At 37.7% G+C, this 17,783-nt stretch overlaps 1 protein-coding gene across 1 annotated transcript in view; it reads left to right on the forward strand.

Moving 5' to 3' along the window:
* The window catches only part of SMYD3 (SET and MYND domain containing 3), a 413,849-nt gene that overhangs the window by 48,935 nt on the left and 347,131 nt on the right, over positions 1 to 17,783 (forward strand). Inside the window, exons 2-5 of the mRNA XM_062573635.1 lie at positions 2,697 to 2,760; positions 9,814 to 9,921; positions 11,063 to 11,120; positions 17,452 to 17,588. Coding sequence (XP_062429619.1) covers positions 2,697 to 2,760; positions 9,814 to 9,921; positions 11,063 to 11,120; positions 17,452 to 17,588 — 367 coding nt within the window. The remainder of the gene's footprint in view (positions 1 to 2,696; positions 2,761 to 9,813; positions 9,922 to 11,062; positions 11,121 to 17,451; positions 17,589 to 17,783) is intronic.

Below are 17,783 nucleotides of genomic sequence, written 5' to 3' on the forward strand. Positions count from 1 at the left end.
GCAAAAACCCAAGTTTTGAGTGATGATCCTTAAGTTTTTGTGTATACGTGTTTGTTGCTACTTCAGTGTTAACCATTGGGGACAAAAGATAAAAGAGAACTAATCCGGTAATGTGTTGAAACGTCAGTGGGGACTAAGTGGTGCTTTGTGGAGAGTGCTTCACCAATTGTTTTTTCAGAAGAGAGAATAAATAAATGTTGGTGCCCTTACTTGTAAATCCTGGCATCTCATGGAAGAAGTAAACCAAGGCAATCTACATATGCAATATATTGTAATATATTAAGGTCATCGTATCTAGCCTTCTGAGGTAGGAAAATGGTACTTCAAATGGTACTTCTCTGTAGGAGAGAGTTCTGCAATGGTTATGGCATTCATTCATTTAAGAATATACTCTGGTTTGTGGATCTGTGATTTACCTGTTGTTGCTGCAGCTTCTTGTTACTTTAATGGGTATGTGACTTAAATTGTATTTTTTTTATTGAAGTTGTAATTAAGGTGTTAGGATTCATATATATATATATTTCCCCATCTACAGTAAATATTCTGAAGTGTGTTTCTTCCAAATTACTCTGACCTAAGGTCATAATCTAAAATGGGAATTATGCACTGCTATATCATAGGCTGGTTAGTTAAAAGGCAAGAAGCTCTCCTCTGCAGGCAAAGTGAAGTTTTCATACTTGTTTCTAACTCTGGATTATCCTTGGGCATCATATGTTTAAGTTAACCTATTAATTTGAGAAAAGTTTTAGGTCATCTTTGAAAGGGCTGATAAAAATTAACAGTTTTTCAGTTCCCAGGCCTGCCTTTGCAGGTAGGGAAGCAGGAAGGCACTATCATAGCATGGATTTATGATCTGTACGTATTGCTTCTCTTAATCTTTGATGAATGCAGCCAACTAAACATCTCTAATGCTTTTGAGAATCTTGAGACATTATTTTAGTTATTCAAACAGAGCAATAATTCCATATATTAGTGAAATAATTTTCCTTTTGTGATATTTAGGGAAAGGAGAGATTGGTTTGTGCTAGAGATTTTCATTGGTGTTGCTGATGTTCTACCTTTACTTCAGATAGTTATGATTTCATGGCTAAGGTCAGTGAACTAAATTTGTCATACAAAAACTCTAGATTGAGGTTTGTGGGTGATTTCTGGTTTTTCTGCTTTGAGTGTTGGCTTTAGAGATTAATTTGCAATTTTAAAGTCATACATAGAAATTAAAATTTGGAGATGAGCAATTTTAAGAAGGAAGGATGGTCGTGCGATAAAGCAGATTTACTGGGAGTCAGAATACATGTGATGCAGTCCCTAAACTGTTGAAGAGCATCGATGGAAGCCCCGGGAATCTTGCAGAGGAACATCCTTAAACTAAAACCTTGGACTTGCCCTTTTGGTTTGAAACGGGCTATGTTAGACACTTAGTTGTTTCAAAAGTGTATTGGAAGGCTGAGTTAATATTTGCAATGAGATTCTTAGGCTGCTAAATATAAGGCATTATAACAACATGATGGTGCTTCCTTGGGATGGCTGAGCCACGTTTGGCTATATGCGCCTTGCCAGGGGACCGTGGCGCACACTTGGGTGCTGTACTTCCTTGAGGTTAGAGACTTGGCTGGGAATGAGCCTAAGGTGTAGTAATAAGAATTATGCCATCCAACTTAGTGTTATATCAATAATGTAACAGTCCTTCCTTCGATCTCTCTCTCTCTCTCTCTCTCTCTCTCTCTCACTCTCACACACACACACACACACACACACACACAACGTCAAAAAAGACAGCAAAAAGACCCCAACTCAACAGTAGTATATGCTGTTTTCTCAGGGTTTATGTATGCCCATAAAGCATGTAGGTGGCTTTGTAAGTTAAAGTATCAAAGTGGAAACCTCTCAGTGGTCATGCAGCACAATATTCGTTACAGGGAATTAAGAGCAGAACATCAAAATCTCTTCCATGTTTCTACTGCTCTGAAGTATTAGAGGTGTAGGTAGTATTTTCTGTGTACTTTAATATCCTCTTAGTGTCTAAAAATTTACAAAGCTTCATTGATATTTTCTTACCTCATATAATGGTAAACTGAGACAGCATCAGAAAATTATATTTGAGTCAGAAGATGCTTTTAACCCTTAGACTGTGTTGTATATCTCTGATAGTTACCTCAGGCTTCTCACTTTCAATAGGTTAATTTTTTTGTCTAACTGATTATTTTATTTCAATCTTACTGTCCACCCATCAGAAGAAATATTTTTCTAAGACAGAAATTTCTGCTGAGATTTCAACTTCAGCCTCTATAATAAAGTTATAATTTGATGTCCCAACTTGCAGGTTCACAGCAAGTCTTGCTTAAGGCGGATAATGACACCTGCTTAAGACAGGCAATAAAAGTATTAATTAGCTGTATTGCACAGTTCTAATTCTCTTGGTATCTGCAAAAACAAATTCCTCAGAGTTATAGCTGTAAAGTCAAAAAGAAAAAGCATGTTTGATATCTCTACTGTTGATGCAAAGATGCTGCTGTTGTACTGAGTCATATGAGCACTGAGAACATACCTGTGTATGTAACAGTATGTAATTTCTATGTGACAATGATTTTCAGATTACTCTTGTTTTTCAGACATTTCTTAGCTATTTGATAATTGTTAATTATGCAGGAAGGATAAATACAGAGCTTAATTTGTATTTATATATTTTTTTTAAACAGGAATGAACATCTGTACAGATGCTCTCAGTGCAAGGTTGCTAAATACTGCAGTAAATCCTGTCAGGTAAGATGAAAAATAACAGCTATTAGGTGCTGAAGAAGAACAGACATTTGAATACTTGATTTACAGGATCTTCATGTGTTTTCCTCATTGTCATACCTCCACATTGTTTTTCTTTTATTTATAGTTACGGACAGAGAATGTAAACATTTTACCTTGTTTTATTTTTTGACTTTTTGTAGCTACAAGTACAGGATTGTAATCAGTGAGATAAAGCAGGCAAAATTAAGTTGAAATGTTTAGTGTTTCATTATGTTTGATTAGAGCAGTAAAAGTTCTTCAGCATTGCTGGCTGTAGACTGAATGCTGCAAGTCAATTTTGTAGTAAAATACCTTGTATTTCAAGAGTGAGGTTCATCATGGCAAAGCATGTATCGTAGTTTTTAAGAAGAAATAGGATTCAGGAATCTGCAGAGTGGAGAAGGTCTCAGGGCATCCTAACAGCAGCCTCTGGTACCTCTAAGGAGGGTCTCGAGAAGATGGAGCCAAGCTCTCTGCAGCGCTGCATGGCAGGGGGACAAGCAACAAGAGGCATAAGTTGAAACAGAAGAGATCCAGGTGAGGTATAAGGAAAAGATTTTTCACCCAGAGGATGGCCAGGCAGTGGAACAGGCTGCCAAGAGAGGTTGTGCAGTCACCTCCTTGCAGGGTTTCAGGACCTGACAGGATAAAGCCCAGTCTGACCCTGGAGCTGACCCTACTTTGGGCAGAGGGTTGGACTAGAGACCTCCCAAGGTCCTTCCTAGCCTGCATGGTCCTGTGATAATATCCTGTGAAACAGTACTTAAAGGTGTTCAATCCTAAAATCTGAATTTTAAAAAATATTTGGTTTGTATTGGCATGCATGTGTGTGGAAGATGGCCCAACATGGTACTGAAAGGGAGCGATAGCCTTGCACGTGGATAAATGTCAGCATAAGGTATAAGAAGGTATAAGATATAAGTGAATCTGCCTTCTGAGATCCCAACCATGAGGCTCGCCTTACAGACTCTTTGATACAAATTTTTAAATGATTTCTCCTAGCTTTGCATTGTGGTTTGTTTATTTTTTTATATAGAAAAAACTGAAGAGAAAAATGAAAACCTACTAAAGTTCAAAGTAGGCTGGTAGTAATACTGTATTAAATGCATGCAATTTTAACTTTTTAAGTAGTCTCATTGACCTTCAAATCATTTTTTTTAACATTATATGCTTCTGTAAATAATTCTTCCTTAATATAATCTGTGGCATTTTTAACATGCCAAAGGCCTTGCGTTTTGGGATTAAAACATATGGAGGAGGAAAGGAAGATGATGTGTCATTTTGATTCATTGTACAGTAAGTATGTGTAGTGTACATTATATGCTTACTGTAGCATTAATAATAAAGCCACAGGTAGATTTATTATGGAAAATAATAAAGAAAATATGACTGTGAAGAATATAAAAGATCAGACTATTTGTGAAACAGAGCCCAGAGATGTTGTGGAGTCTCCTTTTCTGGGGATATTCAAGGCCTGCCTGGATGCATCCCTGTCTAGCATGCTCTAGGTGACCCTGCTGAGCAGGGAGGTTGGACTAGATGATCTCCAGAGGTCCCTTCCAACCTTCCTGCTTCTATGAGTCTATGATTTTTGGTGGTAAAGCTGCTGGTGGTGTCTCCCCACTGTGAAATTAGATACTTTGCAGCACTCCCTGTGCTGGCATGAACTGCGTAGGAAAGTTTGGAAGGACTAATTCAATAACGTATTCTGGTTTAGGTATAGCAGCAGTGAGGCTAGGAAATGGGTCTTGTTCTTCTGGGAATAGTGCTGCATGAACATGCTTCTAGGATTCATGCTGGATAGCCTGAAGCCATCTTGGGTGTTTTTGCGTTGTGCTTCTAGCCCCATGGTCCTTGTCTTACCAACTCAGATTTTTCTACATCCAGAGTTGTAGGCATTGATTTCAGTGAGATGAGCTCATGCTACTAGAAGCAGTGTGTGCTTAAATGCTGTGCATGTTTCTAGTTGGAAGTAAACTGCTATATGTCTATATAATATTAAGTAGCAATTAGGCACATCTGGAAAAGAAGGCTGTTTTTAGTTATAATGGTGAATTTTTGGGGTTGACTACTCAGGGCAGATGATCCAGAAAAATCTGAGACCAACCAGGTCTGTTTTCTTTTGGGGGTTGTGCTCTAATTCATATTCCCGTTGATAGTCTGGTCTAAACTACTTTGCTGCTCTGTTCTTGCAGCAGTTGTGAGCAAAGTTCTCCTTGGCCAAGCCAAAGGCTTTGGGTTTTGCCTAGCCTCTGTATCCTTGGTGCAACTCATTAATACGTGCACTTCTAATTGAACTAATTGCTGAACAAAATAAGCAGCTGGCTATTGAATCAAATTGCTGTTTGCACATTTAAAAAGGTGAATTTTAGCAAAGCAGGATGATTTTGTGTTTATAAATACAAATCAACTTAGTAATGCAAATTTTGTGGCTGGGTTTACAATTTATGCTTAGTTGCAGAATGATTTGATTAATTTTAGATGTTTAAGAAATTAATCCTACAATACTATACACATAAGTAAAGCTTAAAAAGTCTTACTTTTTTAGACTTCTGCTTAATATAGTACATGAAATTAGAATTAAAGTAGAAGACTTTCACAAGTGTTTTAAAACTGATCCCCGCCCCCACCCCTAAATGTTTGATCAATCTGAGAGTTCAGCTGAACTAGGTTTAGGATAAAAGTGGACTTTGTGAAGGAAGCTCCGAAATACCAAACTTTGAATTACCAAAAATAAGTCATTCTTAAAGCTTCAAATATCCTTTAAAAATCTTCACCTGATTTAAAATGTCAGGTAATTATGAAAAAAATGTCTTAGTGCTAACCTTATAGGGAAAGAAACAGTCTTTTGAAAAATATTTACGTAGTTTACATTGAGAATTATTATCTTTTGAGGAAATAAGCAGGTAGAACAAGGAATGTTGAACAAAATTATATAGGAATTAGAATTTCCAGTTTTTTGGAATTCTCCATATGATGTCAAAATTGAAAATTTAAAGGGAATTGTATCAGATTTCAAATTTTCCTGTGATCCTTTTTCAGGCTATTTGAAACAATTTGTTTTCACTTTTAACACTTTAACTTACTTCAGAAAAGGCTTAGAGCTGTAGTAGTGGAAGCTATAGCAAGAGCGCCTTCTGGCTTACGTCCTCCACTGAATCCTGATTTCACAAGCAGGTGTATCTAGGCCTTTTGCTCCTAACCATTTTTTTAATCGGTCCTCATTGCCTTTTTTTTTCCTTTCTTTCTTTCTTTCAACACTTCTCCTATGCCTACTGTCCCTTATTTCCTAGTGCTGTTTTCTAGCAACCTTATGTCTGTTGAATGTCCCCCCAAACCTTTAGAGTTGCCTCATCTGTCTCCTATTTCTAGTCTTCTCTGTGATCTCCTCTAGGAGTGTTTATTAATCTGTGTCTGATGCTGCTTCAGCCTACATGGGACCAGTAATTTAGGTAGTACCTGACAAATGGGAGGATTGTTTCAGATAGAATTCACCGTGTACCATTATCAGACATCACTGAGGTGTCTTCACTAAAAAAAGAAAACAAACTAGATGACATTTGGTAAGAATTTAAAATGATCCTTTGGAAATTGCAAATTGTCTTCATAACAGAGTGATACTTTCCAAAGGAAAAAAATCCCACTTTGAAATTTTTTTGGCAAACTCCAATCTTTAAATGCTTTTTGTTAGCACATAAATTTGGAGGAAGCATTCATATTTTTTGATGCTGCATAGGAGACAAGGGAAACCTTAATTTTATAAACATTGGATTAGGGACTATTTGGAGATGGGGATAGCGTATCTCATAATCAAAGAACAGAGTCATTCTCTTGATTTGGCAAAATAACTTAGCTAAAAATATATGAGACTTTGCAGGCAGATGCAAGTGATCTCTACCCATGCTCTGAGCCCGTAGGAGGTGACTGTTCCTGGGACTGTTGTCAAATGAAATGCATTGGTGCTGGGTCACAGGGTGGGTCTGTCTGCATATACTGCAGTATTTTCTAAGCCATATTAGTTCTGACCCTTTTCTATTAGGTAAAGCCTAAGGAATTGCCATTTAGATACATTGAGCTTGAACGAAAAACTGAATTTGCAGCAAGGTGAAAGGAGGGTTTTTTTTTTGTGTGTGTGTGTGGTGTTTTTTTTTTTTTTTTTTATTTTTTTATTTTTGGGTTTTTTTTGACTTGTTAAGGGTAGTGAAGTCCAGAGGAAGAGTGTTGGGTACTACCCTGTCTTTGCTTCCTTCTAATAGAGCTCCTTTCTAACAGGAAAAAAATTCAATTGAAAAATTGGAAGAAATTCCCTAGTAGGAAAAGAGAGGAGTCCCTAAGGAGAAGAGGTGACCATACCTCTACTCTGTACAGTTTACTGGATATGAGATATTAAAAATTCTGACTGAAAGCTGGGACATGCAGGGTTAAGAACATTTCTCCTGTAGAGAACTGTGGTGCTAATATAATCCCATCAATAAGTATTGTTAGAGACTGACTTAAAAGTAGGTCTCTCCAGTGCCACAAATCTTTGCATGTAGTTCTGTAATTTCCATCCTTGTTGTATTGATAGTGAGAAGAAATATTTTTGAAATTCATTCTATTTGGAACTTAATTTGCCCCAGCAAATCGTGAAGACCTGAATGGCTATTCCCATTCCAACATTCCTTTAGCAAAGGAATCATACTAATTCCTTTCGGCATGAGTTTCGATCTAAGCACTCTTTTTAAGAAAGCATGTTATCTAAACATTGTTCTGGTATAGAAATACATATCTAAGAAATGTGGCACATCATGCTATGTGGTACCACATCTTTCATCTTGTTAGTGCTTTACTGGCTGGGTTAGCTATTAAGCACTTTGATGCCACTTTTAGCACACAGAATTCTGCGCAACCTTTGTGTAAGGAAAAATTTTGACAGATAAAGGCTCACTCTAAAGAACAATTTTAGTTTAAGTGGGATAAAAATGTCAATGTAATCATATTATACAGAATGATGCCTGAATATTTACAAGCACGACCTTGTTTCTTACGGACAAGAGTAATCCTATTCAGCAGTAGATACTTAACTTTTATTTGTCAGACAGTGTGTGACACTGACTGTATTTGGATTAATGTGTTCTTGGTGTCGTTCTCCCATTGTAGAATTATAGGTAAAGGAAATGAAATCACACATGTCCTGAGTACCTTAAAGAAAAAAAAAGTCCAATTTATTTATTATATGTAAGCCAAATAAAAGAAATCGAAAAAGTGCTACTAGTGGTGAAGCCTAGATACCCCAATGCAGCTTTTTTTTTTTTTTTTTTTTTTTGCAAAGGCTATCATACAATTTTTAATCTTTATAACCAGTGTGCCAGCATCCGCAGTTGTGATGTACGCTTCCATATGATACTGTCCTTTTCTTTCCTCTTTTTTTATTGCTGTACATAAAAGAATTGCTTCGTACTGGACTCTATCATTTGGTGTATGGCAGTTAGTTAACAGAAGCTGTTTTTCTGAGTTAGTTGTTCTTGTCCTATTGCATTTCTACGAGAAAATATGTCACCTTCAGAAGGCCTTGGCTATTTTGCGTTCTTGTCACTGCAGCAATTTCTTTGTGTCCTGATTCTTCAATTTGCTTTTACAAAAGTATTTGAAACAGCCCAGTGGCTTGAAACATCTACTGTGAATATATGTATTCGTATATATATGTGTGTGTGTGTATATATATATCTATAAAGACTTATTAATTAAATGGGCTTGGAGTTTATGTGAATTATAAAACAGAATTTTGAGCTTGTAAAGGCAGAAGGCAAACCAAAACAAAACACCAACATCAACTTAACCAGAAATGGACTCTCTTCCAAAATGAGCTTCTCTTAGCTGAAGACTCATTCTTGTTACTTTTCCATGCTGATTTTGTAGAAAGATATATTTCAGTGTGCAACTACTTTCCTTCGCTTGCCACTCCACCCCTTCTCTGCTATGGAAGTGTCATTCAGTCTCTGGTACATAAATAGAGAAGTAGTCTCTGAAACAAAAATTGCAACTCCAGGTATGAAATAAAGCAATATTTTTCGTTCCTCTTTCTATTTTCATAAATTTTGGTCACAGCAACCATTTCTTGTCTTTGAGCTTTGGACATATCATCACCAGTTCTCCCAGCAGTGGGTGTTAATGCCTGATCAGAGATCTTTAGGAGACAGGTTCTGCAGTGCAGGAAACTTGCTTCTTTCTGTGAGCAGCTGCATTTTGCTGAAGTAGAGAGACTCTGTAGGCCTCTGTGTTCTCAAATTCTGAGTAAATTGTTGCCTATGGAGTTGTTTATGTTGGCAGAACTAAGCTTCAGGTCCTATTTGATAATAAAAATTTCAGTTAACTGAAGTGGTAGTGTCAATTTGAACTGAGTTATGATGCTATTTATAGCATGTTGCATGAAGGTAAAAAAAAAATCCATACAACAAGAACATACAATATAAAGTGTAGTTATTTCTTCTAGGGTTCTGTACATATTTAATTCCATCTTTGCATATTCATTTTGTGCAGTAAGGAAGCAGATACAATGTCTGAAAAAAGTATAGTGTGACTATATTGTCAGACAGCACCATGAAGCATACTGAAGTAAGAGGTTTAAAGTTTCTTCAACCCTTCTCTTTGGATGCCATCAAATACTGGATCCTGCCAGAGTTGCTCATTTAATCAAATTTCAGGTGACCTTGCAAGTACTCAGAGCAAGATTTGTTTGCCAGAAGGATGCACTTAGTTTGTGTCAATATTCTAGAAAACTATTGACCTAAATTACTGCACAGAGTAGAGCAGAATTTTACACCTGTGCTGAGGTTTCTCCCTCCCTCACCCTTTCTAGCCAAAGGGCAGAGATGTGTTGCAAACAGTGAGGAAGAGGTTACAAGATGAAGAAAACAGTAAGAAACCAGAACGTCATACGTATATTCTTACATATATATGTATGCACACACACATGTATATAGTCTATCTTAGTAGGATGCATATTAATAAAACAATATGTAATTTTTCTTTTCTCTTCCTTTAAAAATCCGTTAGAAAGAAGCGTGGCAGGACCACAAGCAGGAATGCAAGTGTCTTAAGAGCATTGAGCCTAATTTTCCTCCAGACTCGGTCAGGCTTGCTGGCAGGATTGTTTTTAAACTGGTAAGTGACGTTGTTAGGTGTATTCAGTGTCACAATTTCAGGGAAATACTTTCTTACTTTATATTTTCAGTGTAATTAAGAATGAGAAAGCAGATGTGACTAAGGTCAGTGAAGAGAATTGGACCTGTATATTACATTACAAGATAGATTAATTTGCAGAAATGCTGAAAGGATCAAGAGATACTAAAATGGACAAAATTAAGGTCAAGAAGCTTGTTTATGAAGTTTCTTTCCTTGTGAGTATGTGGTAGCATCCTAGTTTTTTTTTTTTTTTTTTTTTTTTTTTTTCCTACCTGGAAGTAGATCAGGAAAGGGCACGTCTCTTGTTTGATTTGTTTGTTGTTTGATACTACTGAAATTACTGATGCTTTTCCATTACCTTCAGCTGAATTCTAGTTCAGCCACACTTATGTAAAAGTCAGAAAGACGTGTGGTAAGGACAAAACACTGTTAGCTAGCACTTCCTTTAGGATGCACAGTGCCATACTTTTAATGCTGGGTTAGCTTAACATCAATTAGATTTTTTTCTAAATACTCGTGGAAGTCCTGGGTGTTTGACATTCCCATAGTTTAATTTACATGGACTAAATCTTTGTTAGGTTAAGCAGCTTATGACTGTGAAGGTATAGATAAAAAAGATTAGTCCTTTTTTGCTGACCTTCTCATGATGATGTCTGTCTTGAACAAAAATGTGTGCATTTATTGCGATAAATGTGTGTGTGCATATATTATGATAAAATATGATGTAATACCTTAATTTATACAGTGTCACAAGGTATATATGCATATAATTGTTTTAAAGGTCAAATATGTACAGCTATAGTGTTTATTAATTATAATCACATGAAATCTGAGGCTGCAAATGTTAAAAAATTCCTTTCAGGTGTAGTGTGAAGGACCAAAGTAAATTCTTAAGGATAAGAAAAGTCAAGAAAATACATTAGAAGAAAGTGCCATAACACCATAATATTGTTATGCTAATTTACAGAACATATGGATTAAGTAAAAGAACAGATTTATGTTAATGCTACTAGCCTTACCTATCTACCTTATTAGCATATGCTATGGAATAATTCAGTACTATAGTGTTTTTAGGATAAAGCATGCTATGTGAGTGTTAATTATATCTTTTTCCATACAGCTTAGACAACCAGTATGCATTTCAGAGAAGCTCTACTCTTTTTCTGATCTTCAGTCAAGTAAGTAATAATTGCTGACTATATTGCAGGAAATGCTTCCAAGGTCTGGTTTATGGAATGACCATCCAGTTTTCTTGTAACTTGCCTTCAGAGAGTTTGCTGTGTAAAATACTAGAATGCAGTGTGAAAAAGGCAAGACAAAACTGAAACTACTAAAATCTGTGGAGAAGAGCAGGTTTTTCATAGGTCAAGGCAGAAACTTGTGCCTCTTTTTTTTTCCAGCAAAATTTCAACCTGATTGTTGCTTTTAATATTTCTCTTCATTTTACAGTATATATCTTGCCTGTCCAGGTTCTAAAATTTACCTAGTAACTGCCTTATTATATACAATTTCAAAATACATTTTTATAAACAAAATATTTATATACATTTTTTCACTATTTGTATCTTTTTGCTTAAAGCTTCATAATAGCTTCATGAAAAAGGAGAGAGCTTTGCAATTCACAAGGACTGTGTGCCTGTCCTTTTTTTCCCTTCTCATTGAGAAGTCATATAGAAGAAAAGTGTGCCTATATTCCTGTGATTTGGCAAGTTTCAGATGCTTGGATGGGAAAGGATCACCTTTGTAATCTCTCAGCTGAGCTTGTATTAAAATAGAAAATATTTTTCTAGAGTTTGCACTAAGTTAAAATTTTAAGATTTATAAGAGAAGAAATACATACTTAGTTCCATGCTTAGTTTATTCTTGCAGCAGAAGAGAAATCTTATTTAAAGGGATTTTGTAGAGTAACATGAATATTTTGCTTACCAGCAATCTTACTTATATTTTGCTTACTTGGCATCTTTTTTGTGATGTTTAAAGGTTTGGATTTAAAACAACCTGATATATTGATATAGTTAAAAAAAAAAAAAAAAAAACAAACAAACAAAAAAAAAAACATACAGGCAAACCTAGAAAGTACAGTATCTATAGTATGTTGTTCTATTGCTGTGGATCCTGACATTATGTCACCTTCTCCCAAGCTGCAAGGGCAAAAGATGCTAATAAAGCAAAAAATTAAGAAGGACAAAGGGGATGGTTGTCTGAAATTTCACACAGTAGGATTCACTGCTCAATTACTTTCAAATTGTTCATTGAATAACAAAGTTTTACAGGGAATTAGATGATTATTTGAATTAAGAGCAACAATTCAAGTTGCTTCAAATAAAGTTACTGGCTTTTATGCTTCAGGGCACTACTGGGATCCAGGAGAAAAAGACTTATGGTTAGCTATTGTACCAGTGGCTGATTGCAGAGTGGCAGAGGAGGAATTGGAAGGAGGGAAAAAAATTTTGTAAAGCAAATTTGGCTAATGTAGACATAATTTTTTTGTTGTTGTTGAACTTTTAATTCCATACAAAATTCATCTCCTCAGGAGATGCTCTGTTTCCCTTTAGAGACAAAGGGAAAACAGTGATAAGTTGCTGTAGAGAAGCTTGTCATTGAACGAGACTGAGCTGCAATGGACAAATGGTACAAAAGTCTGTAAAATGCCAAAAGCTTGTAGTAAAACTCATTCTGAAGGAAATGCAGATGCTATACAGATGTGAGGGCTGCTGTATCACTGCTTTAGAAACAGCAGTTCCATAACCAGTCACTTCACGAGAAGATAAGAGATCCACATTGCCTGTTTTTACACTAAGAGCTTTTCCTGTGTAATCTTTTTAACTCCAAAATGCAAAATGTTCAGGACTTCTACATAAAAATCAAAGCTGATACTCTATGGAACACAGCGCTAATGAGTTACAACACTTGCATAAACTTTCGTAAAGGTTTTGGCTAATTGTTTACTTTTGTTGTTTTTACAACTTCCTTGCTAGAATGAATAAGGTATGTTTATAATTTTGCAGTTGGACAGGTCTTTTTGGGATGGTAAGATAATTTGTAGTACCTATGATACTTTGCTGGTCCAGTATCCTCAAAAAGCTGCTATTTCATTTACATTTTTCCCATTTACTGTAATTCCACTTATGTTTTTCCCATCTCCTGCACAACTTACAGATGGTGTTGATACAGATTTGGGATTTATTTTCCGTTGATACTTGGCAGAATCAGTGTGAAAGGAAAGCTTCTTTATTAGAGACTGAAATAATATAGGAGGAAAAATATCATTGGAGGGGGAATCACATGAATTGCAAACATGTGACCTTCTGAAGCAAAAACCTTCTCGGGAACTAGCTGTATAATATAAGATAGTGTTTTAACACTGTAATCGTAAGTGTTAGATAGAATGATTTTTAGTGATACTCCTTTATCTTCTTTTGGAAGTCCAGAAGATTTGAAAATTAATGTTTTAACTATGCTGTCTTAGTCTCCTTTGCACTATGACTTTTCAGTGTTATCTTATACAGTTGGATGACTTTCAGTGTGGGTGGTTTATGTGCTTTAATTCAGTTTACATGATATTTTACACACGGAATCATTATATGATAAAAATATGTAATACTTTCTATTTAAAACATTTGGAGGAGCTTAGCCCTTTATGAGGTTTTATTATCAGTTCCATATTTCCTTCAAATTCATTTTGTACTCTGAAACGAAGATTAAGGAGGAGTTGTGACTGTGTGCACTGGTACTTTTGCTAGACCTCATTCATTACAAGGCTTGTAGTTATATATGTGATACTGTAGGCACGGTATCCTTTAAGACCATTCTGAGATCAACTGTGGTTATGCTTACCAAGATTCAAAATACAGAAAGGAGTTTGTGTGCAATATTGTGGGCAGATATTTTTCTGTGTTACTTGTATGAGTATCAGAGCTGCATAATTAAATCCCCATGCCTTATTTAGGAAACTTTCCACAGACTTTTTATAGTACATTCTCTCTCCCACACCAGGGTTCTGACACAATTAAACACATTCCTAAAAACACAAAGTAAAGGCATTTACAAATTTTGTTTCATTTTTTTCTGCCTTGTTTTTTTGATGTGTTATGAAAATCAGGCCTTGAACATTAGGCATTAAAGATCTCATGGGACTTTTTGTTAGGATTTTTAGGTCTGGTGTCCTGGACAGATTCCAATTTGGGTGACTGTATTCTGCTTCTGTCTCTCTAAATTCTTTCTGAAGTTACGCTTGGATTCAGTAGTCTTGTTCACATTTGTCCTAAACTGTAGTATCCTTTTACAGTGTGCTGTTTAGATGACTCTTGCTGTCTCAGAAGCATTTTTATGCACAGAATCACAGAATGGTTGAGGTTGGAAGGGACCTCTGGAGATCATCTAGTCCTCCCCCCCCCCACTCAAGCAGAGTCACCTAGAGCATGTTAGACAAGAGTTGCATCCAGGTTGGGTTTGAATATCTCCAGAGAAGGAGACTCCACAACCTCTCTGGGCAACCTCTGCCTGTGCTCTGTGACCCTCACAGGAAAGAAATTTCTCCACATATTCTTCCTGTGTTTCAGTTTGTGCCTGCTGCCTCTTGTCCTCTCTCTGGGCACTACTGAGAAGAGTTTGGCCCCATCCTCTTGACACCCTGCCTTCAGCTATTTGCAGACATTGATAAGATCCCCACTCAGTCTTTGTCCAGGTCAATGATGGTTAATTTGAACAAGACTGGACCCAGTGCTGACCCCTGGGGGACACCACTAGCTACAGGCCTCCAACTGGACTCTGCAGCAGTGACGACAACCCTCTGAGCTCTGCCTTTCAGCCAGCTCTCTATCCACCTCACTGTCTACTCATCTCACCCACACTTTCTGAGCTTGCCTAGGAGGATGTTGTGGGAGACAGTGTTGAAAGCCTTGCTGAAGTGAAGGTAGACAGCATCCACTGTTCTCCCCTCGTGTACCCAGCCAGTCATTCCATCACAGAAGGCTGTCAGATTGGTGAAGCATAAATTCCCCTTGGTAAAGCAGTACTGACTACTCCTGATCACCTTCTTTTCCTCAGCATGCTTAGGATGCCACCCAGGATGAGTTGTTCCATCACTTTTCCAGCGATGAAGGTGGTCTGTAGTTTCCTAGGTCCTCCTTCTTGCCCTTTTTGAAGACTGGAGTGACACTGGCATTCTTCTAGTCCTCAGGCACCTCTCCTTTTCTCAGTGGCCTTTCCAAGATGATGGAGTGTGGCCTAGCAATAACGTCTTACCAGCTCCCGCAGCACTCGTGGGTTCATCCCATCGGGGCCCATGGATTTGTGGGTATCAGATTTGCCTATGTGATCTCTAACACAGTCCTCCTTGACCAAGGGAAAGTTGTCTTGTCTCCAGGGTCTGCTAAGGCTGGCAGTAAAGTTTGAAGCAGAGCAGGCATTCAGTAACTCTCCCTTCTCTGTATCCTTCTTCACCAGGGCAGCCAACCCATTTAGCAGCAGGCTCACATTTTTCCTTATCTTCCTTTTGCTGCTGATGTATTTGAAGAAGCCCTTCTTGTTGTCCTTGATATCCCTTGCCAGACTCAGTTCCAAATGAGCCTTAGCTTTCCTTGTCACATTCCTGCATACTCTGACAACATTCCTATGTTCCTCCCAAGTGTCCTGTCCCTTTTCCCACTTTCTGGATACTTTCTTCTTCTGTTTTGGCAGGAGCTCCTTGCTCATCCAGGCACATCTTCTGCCCCATTTGTTTGACTTCTTACTCATAGGGATGCACCACTCTTGAGCTTGGAGGAAGTGATGCTTCAATATTAACCAGCTCTCTTAGACCCTTTTCCTTCTAGGGCCCTAACCTATGGGATTCCTCTGAAGAGGTCCCAGAAGAGGCCTAAGTTTGCTCACTTGAATTCCAGGGTTGCCATCCTACTTACTGCCCTGCTTACTCCGTGCAGGATCCTGAACTCCTCCACCTCATAGTCACTGTAGCCAAGGCTGCCCCCAACCTTCACATCTCCAACCAGTCTGTCCTTGTTTTTTAGTACAAGGTCCAGCAGCACATTTCTCATTGGCTTTTCCACCACTTGTGTCAAAAAGTTATCATCAATGCTCTGCAGGAACTTCCTTGACCATTTGTGCCTAGCTGTGTTGTCTTTCCAGCAGCTGTCAGGATGCTTGAAGTCCCCCATGAGAACCAGGACCTGTGGTCATGAGGTTACTTCCAGCTGTCATTGACCTCTTCCTGATCAGGTGGCCTGTAGTAGACAGCCACAACAGAGTCACCATGGCAGCACAACCCTCTAGTGTATCAGCCACTCCTCCTAGTTTTGTATCATCTGCAAGCTTGCTGAGGGTGCATGTGGTCCCATCATCCAGGTTATTAATGAAGGTGTTTAACCATATTGACCCCAGTGTCAACCCCTGGAGGACAGCACTAGTAACTGGCCTGCAACTGGACTTTATGCTACTGATCACAGCCTTCTGAGCCTGGCAGTTCAGCCATTTTCAGTCCACTTCACTGTCCAGTTATTTAGTCTGTACTTCGTCAGCTTGTCTGTGAAGATGTTACGGGAGACAATGTCAGAAGCCTTACTGAAGTTGAAGGAAACAACATCTACTGCTCTCCCGTCATCTACCAAGCTCATCATAGAAGACTATAAGGTTGGTGAAGCATGATTCCTTTTTGGTAGTCCATGCTGTCTACTCCTGATCACCTTGTTCTTCATGTGTCTGGAAATAGTATCCAGGATTAGTTCCTCCATCGTCTTCCCAGGGATCAAGTTGAGGCTGACCGGCCTGTATTTTTCCGGATCTTCCCTCTTGCCCTTTCTGAAGATTGGAGTGATACTTGCTTTCTTCTAGTCCTCTGGTATCTGTCCTGATCACCATGAGCTTTCAGGTCATGTCAAGTTTTTTGGCATCCTGTGGTCTTGTGTACATCCTGTTTAAGTGTTCCATAACCTAATTCTCCACATGAAAAATGGTGCTTCTTTGTTTAATATAGAAATTGTATTTACTTAATATTCCTTCATATCCTTTCTATTTTCCAGTTTCTGTGATGGAAATCCCTTTGTCTCTAAAACTGTCTCACTTTTCATCTGCCAGCATAGTGTTGCTGACACATCTTATGGAGGATGCAATATGAAAATACACACTTCTGCAAGGAGGAAGGAATTGCTGCATGACCTCTCTCTAGTTCACCAAGTGAAACACTTTCTTTAATATTACAAGTCCAGATGTCTAATTTTTGTACCTAATGTTTACATGTGCCTATACATCTGCCTTATTGACTTTTGATCTTTCAATCAACAGCATATTTATATGCTTCAGTAGTAGCAACTTTATAAACTCTACTTTCTGTTGATAGGTAGCTGTCAAAAAAATGACAAGTGTCTGGCCTCTGTCAGAATTGCCCTCTGTCAAAATTAATTTTGAGGTGGGAAATGTCTAGACTGTATGGCTGCTATTGGATACTTTGAAGATGTTGGTGAAAGATTCTTTTTACATCTTGGTATACTTTTGTTTTTAATTCCCCTTAAGATACTGAGCAGCTAAGTGAAGAAATGAAAGAAGGCCTCAGGCACCTTGCACTGACATTGCAGCTGTATTTGAAAGCAGAGATCCAGGATGCCTCTCAGCTGCCACCTGCAATTGACTTTTTTCAGATCTTCACAAAAGTAAGTGTTAAAATATGATTATTTGACAACTCATAAATAATCCTTTCTTTGTGTTCATGATTTATTTTTGAGGGGAAGTTCAGTAGCTACAACTAGAATATGATATGTAACCTAAAGTGAAATCAAACTATGTATTTTTTCTCATCAGTCAGTGTTTGAGCACGACTGACTGACTGAAAAAGGTTTAGCTGTTTA

This window comes from Rhea pennata, chromosome 3 (genome assembly GCF_028389875.1).
Source record: "Rhea pennata isolate bPtePen1 chromosome 3, bPtePen1.pri, whole genome shotgun sequence".
Lineage (NCBI taxonomy): Eukaryota > Metazoa > Chordata > Aves > Rheiformes > Rheidae > Rhea > Rhea pennata.